General features: G+C 52.8%; 1 protein-coding gene across 1 annotated transcript in view; it reads right to left on the bottom strand.

Annotated features, from left to right (window-relative positions):
- Nucleotides 1–9,789: 9,789 nt before the first annotated feature.
- The window catches only part of Ssh1 (slingshot protein phosphatase 1), a 54,388-nt gene continuing 49,118 nt past the window's right edge, over nucleotides 9,790–15,059 (bottom strand). Inside the window, exons 14-15 of the mRNA XM_059249382.1 lie at nucleotides 13,344–13,896; nucleotides 9,790–11,156 (exon numbers count right to left, since the gene is read on the bottom strand). Coding sequence (XP_059105365.1) covers nucleotides 9,942–11,156; nucleotides 13,344–13,896 — 1,768 coding nt within the window. The 3' untranslated portion in view covers nucleotides 9,790–9,941. The remainder of the gene's footprint in view (nucleotides 11,157–13,343; nucleotides 13,897–15,059) is intronic.

Here is a 15,059-nt window from a genome sequence, read left to right on the forward strand (position 1 = left end):
AATTGAGAATTCCTTAGGAAATCTGCATGGGTTAGATATCCAGCTAGCCTTGCCTCCCAGATAAGAGTGTGTGTGTGTGTGTGTGTGTGTGTGTGTGTGTGTGTATGCGCATGTGTGTGTGTGTTAAACTGCGCACATGTGTGTGGGAGATCGGGGAAGTTTCCCTAATCCTTGCCCAGACGCAGGCCTTGCTCAGGCTGGTGCCCAGCCCACCCAAGCCCTACTTGGGCCAGAGCTCGCTGCCAGGCGCCACCCCAGCCTTGTGTTGTGGCAGATGTTTTCGGATATACCATGGCAACCGCAGAACAGGATGTGCCTCTGCCTCTGGATTGCAGCAGGGACAAGCCCACGCTCTCGGGCTGCCCTGCTCCCCTCCCCAAGGGAAGAACTGCCCAGGACCTGGGGTGGATTCTAGAGATCCTGTACTTTGGATGGGGTCTGTGGGGGAGGATGTGTGCACACCCCTGCTAAAGGTTGCTTCTCCAGTGACCCTGTGTTTGTGTCTCTTCGCCCTTAAAGAGGTACAAAGGAGGCAGGAAGCAGAGGATCTGGTCAGTGAATGGGCCACACATTGTCTTCCTGGACATTACTGTCCTTGAAGGATGACTTATGTCACAACCTGGACCAATGTCACACAATACACAAGATCACAGTTCAGGGGGTTTACTGTGTGCTCATTACACACACACACACACACACACACACACACACACACATGTTTTGTTTTTCGAGACAGAGTTTCTCTGTGTAGCCCTGGCTGTCCTGGAAGTCACTATGTAGGCCAGGCTGGCCTCGAACTCAGAGATCTGCCTGCCTTCCTAGTGCTAGGATTAAAGGCATGCACCACCACACAAGGCTAGTGATATATTTTTTTAAAATAGGATTTCTCTATGTGGCCCAGGTTGGTTTCAAACTCATAATCCTCCTGCGTCAGCCCTCCCAGTCGCTGGATTACAGCTATGTCACACTGTAATTGATTTACTTGGTAATTTTTTTTTTTGTAACTCCATGATGAGGTTATTTCTGTTTTCTCTCTCTCTTTTTTTTTTTTTTTGTTGTTGTTATTGTTTTGTTTTTGAGACAGGGTCTCGAGCAGCACAGGCTGACCTTGAACTTTTGCAGACCTGAGTATCTGTGGGATGACTGTGTGCCCTCCCCCACTCCCTGTCCTGTTAGTGCCTTTGACAGCAGCCATCTAGCGTGGAGTGCGTGCCGTGGACAGAAGTTTTACACACGGTAGTAATAGTTGTCACATCGGCAGACCTCACTGGTAGCACGTCTTCACTGCATCTGTGCGCACTGCCGTTTTGTTCTGGAGACAGAGCCTTAGTCTGTAGACCAGGCTAGCTTTGCATTTGGGATCTTTCTGCCTCAGTCTCCCCAGTGCCAGGTGGCATGTGTGTGCGCCTATGCCCACCTCTGGCCCTACTTTGCTATCCAATCACAAGAAGCCTAGGAAGACTGGCTGATATAACATTTTAGGGAGACATCCCCCCACTTTCTTCTTCTCTTTTCTGTTTTCAAAACAGAGTCTAACTATGTAGCTGGCCTAGAACTCACTATGTAGCCCTGGCTGGCCTCAAACTCATAGACATCCACCTGCTTCTGCTTCCCAAGTACTGGGATTAAAGGCATCTACCACCATGTCCTGTCAGAACATGCCTTTTTAAAAATTCTGACAATAGCCAGGCGGTGGTGGCGCACGCCTTTAATCCCAGCACTCGGGAGGCAGAGCCAGGTGGATCTCTGTGAGTTCGAGGCCAGCCTGGACTACCAAGTGAGTTCCAGGAAAGGCGCAAAGCTACACAGAGAAACCCTGTCTCAAAAACAAAACAAAACAAAACAAAAAAAACAAACAAAAAAAAAAACCGAAAGAAAAAAAAATTCTGACAATAGAGTTTCGTGTAACCCAAGCTGGCCTGAAGTTATGGTTCCTGGTCTTCCTGTCTCCCCGCTCCCAAGTGCTGGAGTTACAGGTGTGCACCACCACTTCTGGACCGTCAGGTCTCTCCTGCCCTCAAGTCCCTCGCTGTCAGGCTCAGCCACTGGACCATGAATCTCCCCATCTCGGGACTTTGAACTGTGCCCACTGGCTTCCCTACATCTCCAAAAGGTGGGCAGTGGAGCAAGGGGCTTCTTGGCCTCCAGGACAAGGTAAGACAAAGTTTTGTTTTAGAAACATGACTTCTTGTAGCCTTGAACTCACTCTGTAGCCATGGGTGACTTTGAATTTCTAATCCTTCTGCCTCCAATTCCTCAGTGCTAGGATTACAGGTATGGAACACCACACACACATTACTTTTTTTCTTTTCTTTTTTCTGGTGTTAAGGATTGAAATTCAGCCTCACACATGCTAGGAAAGTACTCTACCTCTGAGCCACATCCCAGCCCTGAGAATCAGTCTTTCAGTGTTAGGTGTGGGTACGTCCTTCTCTGGCTTGGGCGCTAATAAATAAGACATTTTATTTGCTGGAATAGTTTACCAAAAAAAGGAGTTTTGGGCCCAAAATGGGCTCTTTACATGTCTACTTTACTTGAATATACATGAATAGTATACATGAATACTATGTGGAGCCACCTTGTGTAGCCCAGCAGTATGGAACATGAAATGGAGCGGATTTCTGCAGGGCTGAAGGTCCATCTTCCTGCTACACCTAAAGAGACATCAAGGGCTTCAGAGATGGCTCACAGGCTGAGAGCACTGGCTGCTTTTCCAGGGGACCTGAGTCTTATCTAGTCCCAGCATGCACACGACTGCTCACAACCACCTGTAACTCCAGTTCCAGGAGATCTGACGCCCCCTTCTGGCCTCCTTGGGTACCAAGCACGCACACACACACACACACACACACACACACACACACACACACGTGCACACATTTGGGCAAAACAACCACACAGAAAAAAAAGCAGCATCTTTATACTGTTGTGAGGCTTTCTGAAATCCCAAGCCTTCTGGAGCGTCTTCCAAGCTTTTGCCATGAAAGGGCATCCTCAGCTCAAGTAAACACTAGGTTCCTCCCTAGCAAAACCACTCACACGGCAGGTGTGATCTGGATTGTACCCAACCCTGGGATGGTTACTCTGAAGATAAAATCAAGGTAAAGGCAGCTAGCCAGGTGAGGGACATTCTCCCAGGGCCTGGAGCTCACAGGTATCTGGTAAGTCTGAAGAACACCCACATGCTGTTGGGTGTGTGTGTATGTGTGTGGGGGGTGTTGTCTCAAAGTATGTGTAGAATGTGGTTGTAACTAGCCAAGTGTAAGCCTACATCACATTCTTATTTCAGTGGTTTCTAAATAAGGCTATCAGAATTCCCAGAGTAGTATGGGAAACGTACACATTGTTGGGCCTGCCCCTAGACCAGCAGTTCTCAACCTTCCTAATGCTGCAACCCTTTAATATAGTTCCTCGGGGTGTGGTGACTCCCCCCCCCCAAGTAACCATAAAGTTATTTTCGTTGCTACTTCATAACTGTAAGTTTGCTGGTTATGAATTTTAATGTAAATATCTGATATGCAGGATATCTGATGTGACCCCTGTGAAAGGGTCGTTCAAACACCCCCCCCAGCCGCTGCCACCACCCACCCCCACCAAATGGGTCTCAACCCACAGGTTGAGAACTGCTGCCCTAGATTGATTTGTGGGTGGAGCCCAGAGAGGTGTGGGCTCCAGGCTGGTATCTCTCCGCTTCCAGGGAAGCGCTCGCTCGGACCAGAGATCCATCTGTTTAAAACACGTCTGAGAGGAAGCTGGGGATGGCTGGGAGGTGAGGAGCAAGCCAGTGCTTGCTGTTCCTGCAGAGGGCTGCGGTTAACTCCCGGCACCTACATGGCGGCTCATTAATTTCAGTTCCAGGAGATACAGTGACCTCTTTTGATCTCCTGGGACATCAAGACATGCATGTGGTGCACAAGCATGCAGGTGAGCAACACATCCACACACATGAAATGTAAAAATCTTAAGAAAAACAAAACAACCCACATTTCACAGTGGGAAGTGCTACAGCTTGATTCTTCTCCTGGATTTGTGCCACTGGCCCCTCCCTCCTCTTCCTCGCCACCGTCTTCTTTTCAGTCAGAAGGTGGAATTAAGGGCCTTGTACCCTGGAAGCCGGTGTCCCACTACAAAGTATGCCTGGCCATACTTTGATCTTTTGGAGATGAGTTTCACGTTGTTGTAGCTCAGGCTGGCCTGAATCTCAGAACACTTCCCCTGCCTCAGCCTCCCAAGTGCTGGGATTAAGGGTGTGTGCCACCACTGCCTGGCTTGTATGCCACTTGTCCAATCCCAGGCACGGGTGAGAGGTCTGGGAAGGAGAACAACTCTGGGGTGGTGCCAGTACTGTTCTCCCGTCCTCCAACTTTAGAGAAGGGCCTCAGACTCAGCAGGTACAATAAACCTAAAAAAATGAATGCCCACAACGACAGGGGAAGAACACATGGACGTCTCAGCAAGGGCTAGCAGCAGAGCCCTCTGGTACACACGGGCACTCTCGTGACATTTATAAAGGAAATGTTTATTTTCATCACAAGAAGCACACAGATTATATACAGTACACACCAACAGAAGTAAAAAAAAAAGTGCACTATGCTCTACTGCAAATTCACAGTACAAAAGATACTGCCTTTTAAATATATCATATAAAAAAGTAAAAAAAAAAAAATCAAAGTTGTAATGTGATGCATGGGAACCGGCAGCGGCGGCCTTTGAAAGGTGAAGAACGCGCGGTCTGGTATGGCTCCTCTGGGGTGAGCCGTACCCACAATCTGCTGCCAGGAGCTCAGGGTATGGACAGGAGAACAGGGAGTGTGAAGGGGGACTAGGTGGTAACAGACCTCTATAAACCAGAGGACAACTGTGAGGGGTTTTGGGGGAGGTACCCCCACGGCGGGGCCTGCACCACCTCCCAGCTGCCTGGCAAACCAAATCACATCCTCCATCGGCTACCATGGGCTGTGGTGTTGGCCGATGTCAGCCTGGCCTGCAGGAACTCAACAGCGCCACTTCTCGAAGGCTCTGTGGAGCGGGTAGCGAACCAGTGTCAACTGCACAGCAGAATAAACAGAAGTGGAGCAGGGTGGGGAGGAACTCGGTTCCTGATCTCAACCACCAGGATGAGACAGAGTACCCAGCCACGAAAGATGAGAGCCGAACAGGTGCGCATAAATACACAGTATTTGTAAACGATCATTAAGGCACTCGATTGTAAAACAATAATTACAGTGTAGAGGAGGAAGCAGCCATCTTCTCATGCGGCAAGGCCAATGACCAGGCTGCGCGGTTAGGACTCCTGTTCAAGGGGACTGAGGGAGGGGCTGCGGTGTCTACTGCAAGAAGGAAGGATGAGGTGGTCGTCCTTCTCCAGATGGCCCCAGTGGATTCACTGCCGATGAGTCTAGTGTGATTTACTGCATAGCTGGAGGACCGTGTGTGATGAGATTGCATACACTAGGTTTGATCAGGTACACACACACATACACACACACTACATACACAAGTTACATACACATAGATTCACGCACATATATGCATGTAGAGTGGACTCTCACACTCCCACAGTAACAAAACAAAGGGCTTTGGATAGGGGACCATCAATGACCTTCATCTGGTCTTTCTCGTCAGCAGGAACTCGGGGATGGGGACCAGGTCAGATGCTTCTGCTCCATGCTGGCCAGATGACACCAAGCGTCTACCTACCCGGCTTTCTTGCCACAGGTATTTACCCCATGGAGTTGTATGTGCTTCTGGAGAGCTCTGCTAAGTGACCAGTCAAGCCCTGGGGAGATGAATTCTGGCACCAATAACTGCCAGCCACTCAGAAGTAACTCCCTTTCCTTAGGGTGTCCCGGGCGATGTTTCTTGACGTGGTCTTGTTCTTGCCAAGGATAAATGGTTCCTGAAGAGCAGGAGACTCGTAAGCCTTCCAGGATGGGCCCTGAGACAGGCGCACAAAAGCACAGGGTCTGTTCTCTCCAAACTTGGCTCCATCCTGCAGCACCCTCTGGGCTTCTCTGGGGCAGAGGGAAAGGCTCTAGATTAGCAGGGCTGGATCTTCTGCTAGAGCAGGCTGTGGGGCAGGACTAGAACGGGCCGGAGCAGCTCAGCTGTCTGGGTACCCGTGAGTCATCTGCATGACTGAGCCGTGTGGGGTTGGCAGGGGTCTTCACACTGAGAACAGGGGCTTGGGGACGCACCTTGCTCTTAGTTCACGTCATCGGGCATCCCTCTCTGTCCAGTATCCACCGCCCTCACACTCCAGGAAGCCTTCTGCGTCGAGGTAAGGCGAGGCCACCACAAGGTTTAGGCTTCTGGGAGGCTATGTGAATGCAGGTGAGTGGAAACAGGGGACGGGGGCAGCTGAGAACCCAGGGCATCAAGCTAAGGAGAAAGCTCTCCATTCAGCAAAGACATTCAGTGAAAACGGCAGTCAACGCTGCATAAATCCAGATCCCTCTGCTTGCCCTGTGTGCCTCTTCTGTGCGGACCTCATTTGCTAAGATTACATACAAAGCATTAGCCGGGCAAACTTTTTTGGGGTGGTGGTGGTGGTCAGGATCTATGCAGCCCTGAACTCAGTGATCCTCCTGCCTCTGCTGGGATTAAAGGCATGTGCCACCGATCCCAGCTGGAACAGGCTTTTCATGAGACAATGTGGAGTTGTCACTGCTGAGGTGAGCCTGGCTTGGCAGGATAAATGTCACAGAACCCTTTACATTAAACACCAGTCCACAGTGTTAACAGATAGATCCAACTCTCCAGGCCAGAATGAAAACCATCAAGACAGGGGACTCTTCTGGTGACTTGGGGGGGGAGGGGGCAGCGCCCTGCTGTTTGCACCCTGTTGGCTGACAGGCCAAAGACCCACTTAAGTTTGCCACCTTCCTGTCCTTATCCTTTGGACAGAACAGGACAAACTGTGGCTTTCAAGCTCCAATCACCCTTCCAGACAGGCTTCAAGATCTGGCGGAAGCCTATCATTACCAAATCTAAGGGATTATTTTGACACAAAAATTGATCTACCATGTGAAATTGAACTTGGCGACATCCATTAAAGTTGGCTTTTTTTTTTTTTTTCTCCTTAAAGTTTGCTTTTGTTGGCTGAGGGAGAGTGGAGGAAGCCCACAGGGTCTCAGGAATAAGTAGTGGATAATCACTTTTTAAGGTGATTATTGTTGACATTGGTGGGAAAACAAATCCCTGTAAAATAACACACGTGTTTTGTTTTTTTAAATCATGCCAGGGAGAAAAGCTCCAACACAGAGGTTCACGAAGACCCTGCACTAATGATGAGGACGAGCCTTGTTCCTGGAAACGTTTTGGGTATTCTCCAGGATGGCCGTTTTTGGGACTCCCTTCTAACTAGTGCTGGGTAACTCCAAACCATGCACTTCCGGAACACAGCCAGTCCTGGAAGGCTTTGGGGTCTCGCTCAGCTGTCTGGCTGAACCAGCCAACTGCAGGATGGAGCTGTGGTCACCTCCACAAGGACTCCCTCTGCACAAGAGGGAAAGGGAAATGCTGGCGCCGTTTGGGGCAGGAGGAGGAAGTATTTGGTCTGTGACATCCAAGAAGCACAGGAGGCCTTCTAAAATGTCCCATGTCTTCCTGTTGTACCACACGCAGCCCCGAGGCATCACATAAACCAGTTAGCAAGCTTTCTATGGAGAGCCTGACAGCAGATGCCTGAGGCAGGTAACACAGTCCCAGTCAAGGTTACTCTTTTTGAGGTAGAGTCTCACACTGGGGCCTAGGTTGGGCTTTAACTCATGATGGACCTGCTGGACCTGCCTCAGCTTCCTGATGCAGGAACACAAGGCTGTGCACCAACTTCATCTCTCTCTTGACAAACCCTTAAAAATGTGGCATCCTAGCCCGGGGCATGATGGGATTATACCTGTAATCTCAGCATTTGGGAGGCTGAGGCAGGAGGACTACTGTTGAGTCGGGGGCCAGCTTGGGCTACACAATGAGATTCTACCAAAAAAAAAAATAATAATAATAATAATAACAAACTCAATAGGCACAGGCAGGGAGGCCTTGCTGAGTTTGAGGCTTACTTGGTCTACATAGCAAGTTCCAGGGCAGCGGAAGCTACATAGTAAGACCTTACCTTATCTCAAATGAGAGAGAGAGAGAGAGAGAGAGAGAGAGAGAGAGAGAGAGAGAGAGAGAGAGAGAGAGAGAGCGCGCGCGAGCGCACACGCCAGGCGGCGGTGGTGCACACATTTACTCTGGGAGGCAGAGGCAGGCTGATCTCTATTATGAGTTTGAGGTCAGCCTGGTCTACAGAGTGAGATCCAGGACAGCCAGGGTTACACAGAGAAACCGTCTCAAAAAAAAAAAAAAAAAAACCACAAAACAAAACAAAAAAAAGAAAGAAAGGAGAAAGAAAAACAAAACAAACCCCTAAGAAATAAATCAGAGTAGAACCCACGCTCATTTCACAGGGTGTCTCGTCACAAGTCTGCCAAACACTAAACCAGGCCCTTCCTCTGGTCATTCTGCTCTCTCTTCAAAATACTTAAGCACTGTCATCTTGGTAAACATCAGACAAGGTCCCTAATCTAAACCCAGCGCGCCCAGGCCTCCTGATGCATTGAGCTAACCTGCGCTAACACCTGTGGTGTGGCCCGCCTCCTTGGCCTCATCACTACTGCATGGGAGAGCTGGAGAAAAGGAAGCAGTATTCTACTGACAGGAGGGAGTGTTCTCCCGTGGGAAGGGAATCTTGTAAACACCTGCGAGGCCTTTTCAACAGACTCACTCCTCTAACAGTAGCTCCTGGAGAGGGGCCCACGAGAAAGCATCCCATTGCTGACACGTCCTTCCTCTCACCAAATGTGGAGGTGGCACCTAATGAGCCGGGGAGTTGGGGTGGGGAGGGGGTGTCACAGTGTCTCAATAGGATAATCCACATCCCAGCCCTGTAACCTCATGGACACAAGCTCGTCCCATTCCCAAACATAACGATGCCTATTAGCAGCAGATGTGGCTCAGCGATGCCCGGAGTCCTTCCCCGTGACTGGATGATATGCTAGCAGCTGAGGACCCCACGTACCCCACGGCAGGTGCCAGGATGGAGGGCAACACAGACAACCGCTGCGCCTTCCTCTGTTGATTTCGCCTGGCTGTACTTGGGATGGTCAGGGTTCAAAGCCTTGAAACTTCTGGGGGTCCCCACCCTCCCCCCAAACATCAAAAACAAAACCCCCAACCCCCCACGATTCTCTTGGAAAACCCCCCTTCAGACACAGCATTGTTCCTCAGGACGAGCCTTGGTCGTTACTATCTTAAAAACAAAATGCACAGTGAGAACAGAGGTAGAACTTGTGTGTCGTCGTCGTTGTCTGAGAATTCTCCCTCGAGGACAGGAACGAGCTGGGAACGTGGGCTACAGTGTCGACATCACCACGGTTCTTCTCTCACAGGTTGCAAATTAAATATTTTGGATGTACAGACTCATTCGCCTCTCTCCACCAGACTGGCCTAAAACTCACTTTTATAGCTGAGAAGACTTTGAATTTCTAATCCTTCTGCCTCCACCTCCAGTGCCGGGATGATAGGGGTGCACTACCATGCCTGGTTTTATGGGGTGCTGGGGAATCAAACCCAGGGCGTGTCGTGTGGTGGGCAAGACTCGAACAACGCAGGCCCAGCCCCAGTCTGTGTGTCCATTCTCTTCCCAAAGACAGGGCTTTGGGATCGGAGCTGTTCGGCTCCTGAGTTTCCAGGTCGCCCAGGCCCCACACTGGGTTTCCTTCACGTGCGCTACGGTACTTCTGTGCACTACGGTACTTCTGTTCCTCCCCCCTTCTCTTTGGCAAGAGTGAGGAAAGCCTGGATGACTGAAGTTAACACAAATCAAGACGTGAGTGGCGAGTGGCGGTGGATCAGGACACCACGGAAACCTCAACCCATGCGGCGGAATGCTTGCTGGGTCAGCTTTTATTCATCCTCGACAGGCCTTTCAAGTGTTCTGGGACAGATTTCCCTGATGGTTTACAGGCTGCAGTGGGGTCCTTCGGGGCAGCCTGGGGTTCGTGCGAGAAGGAAGAGTGTGCACACTTGGCATCCTGCGAGTCGGCGATGGTGGAGGTGTCCGCCTCGCTGGACAAGTCCTCCGTGGAGAAGTTGAGACTTCCCAGCTTGGCCAGGGAGTGGGAACGTTTCAGCGGGGATGACACAGTGAGACCCGCCAGCCGGAGTCGGGTCTCGATCTCCTGCGCCCGCTGCTTCACCAGCCCGGGCTTCCCTCGGATGCTGTGGATGCTGTCACTGCTGGAGCTCCGGGTCAGGTTGGAACTCATAGAGGAGGAGGTGGGGGTGTAGCACACGGTCTTCAGGAAGTCTTTCGAGAAGTTACTGGTGTGATCTAGGCGGAGGAGGGTAGGCGTAGGGCTCTTCACCAAGGTTCCTTCTGGAGGCTTCTCTTCAGTCCCTGCTTGGCTGCACAGGGCTGGGTGTCCAGGCTCCTGGCCCTCCTCGGGGATGCTAGCCTCCAGCCTGCTGGTGGATGGTGGGTCTGAAGGCACGCTCTTCAATCTCTCCAGTTCTTTGGTGTGCTTTCGGACCAGGCCCGCCTTCTGCAGCTGGATGATGGACTCCTGATGCTGCATTAGGTAGCTATTGGTGGTCGGCTTCTCCGCCTCGTTACTGAACAGAAGCCTCAGGTCCTTTGCGGGCTTCGGGTCTTTCTTAGCTGGCAATTCTTCCTTCACCGTTTCCACGCCACTGGCGGCAGCGTGCTTATCACAGTAAGAGTTCTTCAACAGGAGGGACTTTGGAAGGGCTTTGGAGGTTTCTCTGGAAGGCTCTAGAAGGCTTGCCGGTGGTGGTTCTGGGGAAGCCCCAGCTGCAGATCCACCGACGGTGACGTCTGGCTTCCTCAAGCCTGCTGGTAGTAGGAATGGGGGGGTGTTGGCCGGACCAGAGGCCAGCCTCTCTGAAGCTTGGGACCTGCTGCTCGTGTGGGCCACCGGGGAGGATGCAACATGGGGCAGGAAGGCTGGCTGGGTGCAGATGGCAGGTGCACCGGGGTCTTCATGCCGTTCCACAAAGGCCTCAGGAGCCCCACCAGCCGCGGGGTACATGCAGTCAGCACAGGATGTGTAGGAAGGCTTCACTTTACTGAGGATCCCAAACACAGCATCGCGCTGCAAGAGACGGAGTACCATGAGCAAACGTGATCCCAAGCCAAAGAAAAGCACAAAGAGGTCCGCTGTGGCGGGGGTGGGTAGGGCTGGATGGCTGTGTGTGTGTGTGTGTGTGTGTGTGTGTGTGTGTGTGTGTGTGTGTGTGTGTGTGTGTAGGGGGCCGGGAAGCAGCGGCTTTCATTTCATTTGCTCAGGATTAGAGACCGTTTGGAACACACTGGATCATTAAGAACAGAGGTCAGAGCGGCCTAAGAGATGTCAATCTTTCTTGACTTTCCACAAGTCAAGACGACGTCCTGGGCAAACCTTAAGCCACAGGGCTGGGACAGAGTCTCCTAGCACCCTCCCTTCTCAATCTGTCTACACCATCCGCCAAGCTGACCCTGCCCTAGCCATCATCCGTTCTGGAGGACAGAGTGACAGGGTTGGAGAGCCGGCTCATGCTCCTCCAGAGGATCTGAGGTCAGTCTCCAGCACCCACGTCAGACTGCTCATGGTCTAACTCCAGCTGCGGGGTAGCCAACGCCTCTGGCTCCCACGAGCACTGGCACTTGTGTGTATGAACCCACACGCCGCCGACACGTCACTCAGAATAACATTTAAAAACAAAAGCGACTAGAATTTAAAAAGCAAACAAATCCAACGCAGCACAGAAGGGAGGCTCTCCCTGGCTGAGGGGGGATCTGAACCGGGGTACCTGCGGTCTGAAGACAGAGCCCTTCCTGGACAGCCTAAAGCCTAACTTGGGAACCACCAACCTGGCACGGTCTCACCATGACGGGTGGCCCGGCAGAAATGGCTCTTGGACTGTCTCCAACACAAACTCAAACACGTGAAACTACACGTTACACGGTCTCCCAAGGACATCTTTGCCCTTTGGTCACTGGGGCCTCAGTGAATGGGACAAGGAGGTCTCTCTCTTTGCCCTCGCCGGCAGGACCACCCTGCACCAGCTCAAAGGCTGATCAACGATGAAGGAGGTGAGCGGGAGAAGGGTGGGCTGAGGGAGCCAGCGCGTTCCCAGCTGCCCGACGGTGAGAGCCCACAGCCGGCGGGAAAGGGAGCCTGCCAGATGACGGCTGTGGAGACGTCTTAGATCTCTCTGCTGCAGGTTGAGCCTGGGTGAGCACTCTTCCGATGATTCCAGGAGGTTAATACCATTCTGTGAGGCCAACTCCAGTCTCGGGGGCTCACGGGCTCTGTTGTTGTCCACCAGCCTGGCTTGTCGGTGTCCCCAGGACACGACACACAGTCTCACCAACGCGCCAGGGAGGCCCCAGCCACTCCCTACCTGCACCTCTCACCACTGCCCACCACGACACGGACATGCAGCTCCTGTCCCTCACACCGGATTCTCTGCCCAGATCCTGACTTGCAATACAGCACTGCTTCTCAGCCTGTCCCTAGCCAGCTGCCCTCCCTCAGGCCATGACGGACCTACCGCCCCCTCGGGTCAAGCTCCGTCCTCCCTCGTGCCCTCCCTCTTGCCCTCCCTCACAAGTCTGCCTTCCCCTCCCCCCATACACGTGGGGCTAAGAGACACAGAACAGGGCAGCCCAGCACACCACAGTTCATACGAGGAGTCGGACATACAAACGGCTACTTGTCTCCAGGTCCAGTCCTCGTGGGTCCTGGTGCTGAGTCCACTGAGCCCCTACCACGCTGCTTCCCTGGTCACCATCCGGTGACTCACAGTCAGGCCACTGGACCTAACCACAGCACCACTGTCCCAGACAAAGGCATTTTATGTCATCTGTCCTCTCTGAGGGAAGTGGCGGGCAGTGTGTGTGTGTGGGGGGGCATGTAGTTCCTTTCTGGTCTGGAACGTATTTCATTACTTAAGAGGCCAGCAAGCAGATAAACCGCCTGGGGTGGTTAGGAGTTTTTTTTGGTTTGTTTTTGTTTTTGCTTAGCATTGGAGCAGAATGTTAATTACAAACCAACTTTCTACTTCAGTGTCCCAAGCCCCTGAAATCACAAGGCTTAGATATCCCTCACGCACGGCATATCCACTAGCTAGGCACATGCTACAGAGTCAGCAGCAGTCCCCTCCTGAAATAAACCCTTGTGGGCTGAAGGGAGAACAGCAGCCCCGCAGGGCAGGCCAGGAAGGTGCTCTGCGGGGTGGGGCAGAAGCGACGTGGCATGCTGTTCCCTACAACAACGGTCCCCTCCTCCACCACCTACCTCAAAGTCCTCCGGGCAGCTTCTCTTGCTGTTGTTGTTATTTAGGTTTTCCTGGTCAAGCAAACTTCTATCGAGCTGGGTGGAGGCCCGCCTCCACCTGCCTGCTCTCTGGCCAGCCCCCTTCTCCATCTCCTCCACCTGTGGCAAAGAGCCACCTCGGGCTTTGGGGCTCCCAAACTCCAGTTTCCTCTTTACGTCCTTTTCACAGAGCCTGGCACCTTCCTGAGGATGCTGAACCAGCTTGTACACCTCCGCGGGCGGAGCCGTATCCTCCAACAGAGCATCCCTCTCAAGATCCTCTAAGTGGACCAGGCCGCCTGCGTCATCGTGGTGGGGGAGGAGGAGGGGGGGGTCCGAGAGTCTCCGGAAACAACAGGGGAGAGAGGGTCCTCCCGGGGCCTGGCTTCCCGGGAGCCCCGGCTGGGTGGTATCCTCCAAGCATGGCAGCCGGGTATCCAGGGTGTCGTCCAGGGTCTCCGGCAAGAACAGGCTGGGCTCCGCTGCAGTGTCCTCGGCAGGCTGCTGGCCCCACAGCTTGTTGTGCCGCTGCTTACTGTGGGGAGAGAGAGCAGGAGGTGAGCCGAGAGGGAGGCAGCAGCAGGTCCTGGCAGGACAGGTAAGGGACGGCCTGCCTCAGACGGGATCAGCAGGCAGAGCTCCCCTCCGTCCACTCACCTGGGCACGCAGGGAGGAGAGCACCCTCCGTCACCACGGCCCACGTGAGGAGCCTTTCGGGGCCGTTGTCTGCCACGTGGTGACAACGTCTGCCACGTGGTGACAATGTGGCAGAGGCAGAGGGAGTTCTGACGGGAGGTCGGTGTCTTCGTGCTTGTGTTCATCTTACCGTGTGAATCGAGTCCTGTCACCGAAGGCTCTCACTCAGTTTGTTTTGTTTGTGTGTTTTTTGGTTTTTCAAGACAGAATTTCTCTATGTAGCCCTGGCTGCCCCCAGTTTGTGTCCTTTTTCTAAAACAGGCTCGCCGGGCGGTGGTGGCGCACGCCTTTAATCCCAGCACTCGGAAGGCAGAGGCAAGCGGATCTCTGTGAATTCGAGGCCAGCCTGGTCTACAGAGCGAGCTCCAGGAAAGGCTCAAAGCTACACAGAGAAACCCTGTCTCGAAAAGAAAAAAAAAACAAAAAACAAAAAACCAGGCTCCAAAGCCCAGTTTGCACTGACATTTTACTCACAGGTGTAGGGGATCCACAAAAACATGGGCGGCCCAGGGGTCTGCCCCAGAAGCCATCAACGTCAACAGCTGCTACGTTGGGGGCAGGGGCTGGCACTGTTTTTATAACACGTTCAAAGGTATAAGCCAAGAATGAAAGAGAGAAAAAACTTTCGAGTGACAGAGGCCATTGCTGAGGTCACCTCCACCTCCCGAGGACTTTGGAGTAAAACCCACACTGTGGGGGTGCGATGGAGAAGTAACAGCAGCACCCCCTGAGGAGCGCTGCTGTCCTGCAGTGCAGGGGCTCATCACAGTCACTGTCCGTCGCCCTGTGTGCTCCCCTCAACAGACCAGCACCGGCTGCAATCCAGGCTCCACGCTGTACTGCTGTGGGCCTGTGGGAGACCCTCAGCTGGGCTGCGACACGGGAAGGCGTCGGGGACTTGAGAGGCTAAGGGAGAGCAGGGTACCTACTTCCTTCCTCTCCCTGCCGCTGCCTAGGGACCTGACGGACACGCTCCGAATGACACGCTCCGCATGACGCAAA

This window comes from Peromyscus eremicus, chromosome 23, assembly GCF_949786415.1.
Source record: "Peromyscus eremicus chromosome 23, PerEre_H2_v1, whole genome shotgun sequence".
NCBI lineage: Eukaryota > Metazoa > Chordata > Mammalia > Rodentia > Cricetidae > Peromyscus > Peromyscus eremicus.